Raw genomic sequence first — 5,597 nt, 5'->3', positions numbered from 1 at the left:
TATATATAAAATATAATAAATTTTCATACATGTTAATAAAGAGCAAATATTTATTATGGATATTAATATCAGATTCTTGTACAATAACGTACTTTTCTCTCGTAAATAATCTCTTCAGGCAGTACACATAATGTTTTCTTCGAGCTCTGGCTCTATAAAATAAAATGTAACGTCGCATAACTATCTTTGAATTTCTTGGAAAGACTGCTATTTTCATCTGCTTCTTTTTACAAATATTAAAACATATATTTAATACATTCTCACACTCTCAACATCAATAAGCATTGCATATCATCCTGATATTGGAAACATTTGTTTGACATTAGCGTTAACTTGTAGTATATAGACATACTTTTCTGTTATTACTAATCTCTTTAGATTACATTCCGGACAAATTCTCTAAAACTCTGCTACACATAAAATGAAGCTTAACGCTGATGTTTCAACTCGCTTTGTCTCTCGAAAACTCCCTTTCATCCTCGCATCACTCTTTGAACTTGGAGTTAACCACAAAAAACCGCACCTAGCTCCTACCTCAGAAATCGTAAGGACGGGCAGTCGCATCCTCGCTCCGTTCCGTAGCTACAATCGCTCCTCGATCAAGAATCGTGACGCAGGGAATTGATTTTCGAGGAACAGATCGCAAGTGGGACAGCCAAGCGAAACACTTTTCACGAATGAGGGAATGACAGCCAGATGAGCCAGAAAGAGGCGCTTGTGAGTGAGAAAGATGCAGAGAGAAAAAAAGAGAAAGAATGCATGGAGGATGGACTCACCAGTGGCATTTTGAGCTTCGTCTTGCCGGTTGGTTGCCGTACGCTCCCGACGAAAGCCGAGCTCGACCGTTGCTGTCGCGCTCGCGGTTATCGTGATTTCTTCGATGTGAATCGACGCGACGAGGACTCAGGCTCGAAAAATCGGCCAAAGGATCGCTGTCGTCTGCACGTATACGAACAGACCCTACGACTCCGCAACTCGCGGCCGCCATGAACGGTGCGCGCGCATGCGAAATGCGATATTCGCTCTTTTCCCGCCCCGCTCTTCATCACACATTTCATTCCATTTCCATTTCTTTTCACGGATCAACGAGATGTTTACAGTGTTTATATATGTAGATTTCGAATTGTGGGAGAGAAAGATTAGAAAACGTTGAAGGTACAGAATTAAATTAACCACGGAATAACTTTTGTCCCGGAATCCGTTTTTTTTGCGTTCCGATTTTTTGCGTGCTCTAATGTTTGAAACACCGAAAATTAAATATTTTGCTTTCGGCATGGATGACTAAGATATCAATTATGAAACTTTTTTCCTAGGATGAAAAGTGAAAAGTGAAAAATTTCTCCATTAATTTCAATGGTTAAAATTTTCACTTTTTACTTTCCATCTTAGGGATAAAGTTATGATTGATATCCAGTAGCGGGATTGTCTAAATGTCTTATCGATGATTGTCGACTAATTAGCAGACAACCAATACCAGAACAATGGAAGAAAGCGCTGTTCTTATTGGCTGTTGCTAGTTAACGATAACAATAATTGTCGATAAAATATTTAGAGAATCCCACAATAAATCTTATCTAGAACATTTCTGATTGAAAAGTAGTACAAAAGTAGGATATTATTGTATTTAGTATTAACAAAAAAAATGGCTTTAATATGATATAATAATTTAAATTTTATTACAGATAGTAGATAATAGATAGTAGATAATTTTATTTTATTATATTAGTAGATAATTTATATATAGTTACTATGTATTTTGCTCTCTCTCTCTCTCTCTCTCTCTCTCTCTCTCTCTCTCTCTCTCTCTCACAATGAATACACCCGAACATGCTAAAAATTCGGCGGTCAGACATCACCAGACGCTTTAAAAAAAAAAGAATACATATGTATTCGAAAAAAATCGGACATCACTATTCTTGTATGATAGTGATCTCTATTACACGGCACGTTGAATCAGGTTTAATACATCCGTAGTTGTGAAATTGGCCAATCATAGCTGTTCCTCGGAAAAAGCTGTTCCTTGTAATGACTGAATGTTAGTGTTTTCCAATAACGTACATAGGTAACACTGTGTCTTACACAAAGTGTACCAACTATGACATAATGTTACACTGCTCGACATACAATAAAAAGCTAAGTACAAGGATAAAATATGTCAATGTTACTAATTTTTCAAAAAGTTATTTGGTAGCTGTACTTATTTTGCAATAAAACCTTCAAAAATCGCCAATTCTGAAAAAAATTATAATTTAAGTCTAAATAAAAATTATAAATCTATTATTGATACGCTAATTATAAGAACAGAATGGAAGACTGCAATGCATTCTGGTATTACATTATGAAACTAAACTGCGTTCCAACAAATACTTATATATTTATTGGAATATTTTACGGTTTTATCATAAAAAATTGCTTTTGGAAAACACGTGAAATGCGATTTGTAGAAAAATTAAAGTTAGTGAGATATATGTATAGAAATAGTTTTCATTTTAAAGTCTTCGTAAAAAATTTATCCAAATATATTACATGCTGGAACGTTTTGTTGCAATATAACAAAAAGCAAATTTTGCAACAATGATTCAGCAATGTTTAGCAATCACCGTGCAATATTATAATGTTTCAGTGAAATCATTCTGCAATGTTTCTGCAATCTTTCTGTACTGTATGGATAACAACAATTGTCGATAAAACGTTTACAGCCAGTTTCACCAACGCCAGTTACTTTATTCGCCGATTAACTTTGAGCATTACCGACTGCTAAACTGAAAATTCATGTGTCTTCATCATCTTTAATCTAATTTCGAAAATGTGTATTTGTAAAAAAATAATCAAATATATTACATTCAATGTTTTATTTATTATTTCCACACAACACTTTTTTTTTATTATTACCAGAGAGAAACCTGAGAGAGAATATGACGGCCTAAAACCTGTAATCGCAAAATGCTGCCGCGCACTATTGCCCTCTGACAAAATGGATGTAAACTACTATAGCAATGTTCACTTTTCTTAAAGTACATCGTCCATTTTTCAAGGCTGGAGATGATAAATCGATATTTGGTTCGTATAATCATTTAATTCGTATAATGCTATACTAAACCATCACTTTAATCATCTTTAAAAGTTTTTTCTTTTGATATTATATTAATATTATACAGTAACAATATAGTATATAGTATATAGTAACAAATAGTAATATATAGTAACAAGTATTGATAAATTGTAGTGTAGCACATATTGAAACGAGAAGATGATTGAGGCCTATATAGCACAGAAGATTGAAGCAATGTTGTTACAATGTTACAGATTGTAATGGAACATTGCAGAGATATTACAGAAATGTAAATTAACAATATGCTGTAATATTCCAGAAATATTGCAAACTGTAATTTAATTGTTACAATAATGATATAAAAATATAATTTTTTACAATATTTATGTAGTACGGTTAGTTTAATGCCGCCTTTTTTATGATATAATAATTAATATAATCAGTTTTTATATTTAAATAAAAAATTTATTAATCTTATTTGACGGTCATTTCGTTAGCTAATGGCACATTCAATACATATGCACTGACACGATTCTGTCTTGACACGATGCAAGTGCAGAACTATTAGATTGATGTGACCTAGTGCAGAATTAAGTTTGAAATTAATAACCTATATTACAACTAATGAGTAAACATAAATATTTTCATTATCAAAAGTATTTGTTTTTTATCATACATAATTTTATACTTCTTTGTCCGAGTATTTATTCACGATGTCCATAATTTTTATCTTTTGGCCTTTCTTCTTTTATTATACATATCTTCTATTTATCTATCTATTTCATCGCTACTACTTGTTTCTAATAAATCATTTATAATAAATAATTTTAGTCTTTCTTTATCCATCATTTTATAATTTTTTTGCTGCCTAACTAGTTTTGTTTGTTCGAACACCAAACCGCACTGATAAAAATGTCAATGCAACACTTCTTGAACTCATTCGATTCATTCGGTTGATCCGACTACAAATTCAGCACTATACTGGGTCAATTTTCATTTACAAGCAACTTGAATGCACTAATACAGTGCGCACAATCCGAATGCGTGGCACCGAAGAAATTCGCACTTAGTGCGCACTAGTGCAATCTATCGAATGTGCTATAAGTTTTATATTTATTTTAAATATGAAATCAAAAAATTGTAAAATATCGAGAATATTTAGATGTAATCAATGCACTGTAAGATAATAAGCAATTAAGCTGAAAACGAAAACGAAATATTGAAATATTAATTATGTGATCGATAATGTACTCGTATGTATTATTTATGTCTGATGGTGAACGCAAGAATAAACCAGATTTTATTGATAAATTTCATACCATCATTTTTTAATCGATTTCAGTTAACTCGGAGTGGCTTCGGAATTAAAAAGAATCTACGATTAACTTAATCCATAACATTAACTTACTAATAGCATTTTCTTTTGGCTGCACTATCGTCCATCAATGCAACTTAGACAATGTAGCGTGTTTCCTTGGCTGGTGGTAGGCGAACTTATTCAGTGTAACGTGTTTCCGGCTATAGTGCAAATTTTATGCATGAAGTGGGGTTTTACTACACGATCTCAAAGAGACGGTGTAGAGCCAGTGTGATATTAAAAATTTGAAAATGGAAATCAATTGGCAGCAGAATTAAACATAATAGTATGAAATAGTGTACCATAGTGTGTACACTTGTGTAGTGTAGCAGTGATACAACACTTACACGTAACTGGTGTAATGCGAGGTTCCACTCAGTATATCCAAAGAGAAAGCGCTATAAGCGACTATATTATTATGTTAATGTGGATAATATTTATAGTTCGGGGCACACACTTACATGCTTTATTCTTACAAAATAAATTTATCCTTTAGAATTAATAATACATTTATTAGAATATTTTTATCATAAAAAATTGCTTTTGTATCATTAGAAATGCGATTTGTAGAAAAATTAAAATTAGTGAGATTAGTGTTATTATATATGTAACAGAAAATAGTTTTCATTTTAGAGTCTTCGTAAAAAATTTATCCAAATGCATTACATTACAATATTGCTGGAACGTTTTGTTACAATATATAATAACAAAAAGCGAACATCTTATTGGTATCTTGCAGCAACGTTTTACAACCACCATGCAATATTGTAATGTTTCAGTGACATCATTCTGCAATGTTTCTGTAATCTTTCTGTATGGAGGGTGACAATAATAGCGAAGTAAACGCAAGATGCTTTCTTGTTGTTCAGCTTTATTGAAAATTCTTCTAAAATATTTCTCAGTCGATTTTAAATATTTTAGTCATTCGAATACAATCGAGTTTTTTTGAAAATAGAAAATAGAAATGAAGCAATATCGAATGAATTCGAAGTTATGTCATTCAAAGAAATAACTGAAAAAAATTACTAAAATATAAAAAGAGGAGGTGAGATTAAATTAAAACGTTTTTTTAATTAAATGTATCATTGAAATACAATTTATTATATGACATTAATATTAGAACATATCAAATATACAGAAATGGTGAATAGTTAATTGAAAATTGAGTAACATTATTCACTGAATGAC

The 5,597-nt window shown here is 31.7% G+C and overlaps 1 protein-coding gene across 9 annotated transcripts in view; it reads right to left on the bottom strand.

Annotated features, from left to right (window-relative positions):
* LOC108684475 (golgin subfamily A member 7) overlaps positions 1-975 on the bottom strand; it is a 4,125-nt gene extending 3,150 nt beyond the window's left edge. For 2 of the 9 annotated variants that reach the window (XM_018188804.1, XM_018188809.1), the window contains exons 1-2: positions 777-975; positions 93-152 (exon numbers count right to left, since the gene is read on the bottom strand). In XM_018188804.1, the coding sequence (XP_018044293.1) occupies positions 93-152; positions 777-785 (69 nt within the window). In that variant the 5' untranslated portion in view covers positions 786-975. Of the gene's footprint in view, positions 1-92; positions 153-523; positions 686-776 lie in introns of those variants that run through there. The other 7 variants (XM_018188802.1, XM_018188808.1, XM_018188806.1 and 4 more) reach the window with 4 other exon arrangements.
* Between the last annotated feature and the right edge of the window lie 4,622 nt (positions 976-5,597).

This window comes from Atta colombica, unplaced genomic scaffold, assembly GCF_001594045.1.
Source record: "Atta colombica isolate Treedump-2 unplaced genomic scaffold, Acol1.0 scaffold135, whole genome shotgun sequence".
Lineage (NCBI taxonomy): Eukaryota > Metazoa > Arthropoda > Insecta > Hymenoptera > Formicidae > Atta > Atta colombica.
The sequence above is the reverse complement of the archived record's forward strand: the minus strand, read 5'-3'. Positions and strand labels throughout refer to the sequence as shown.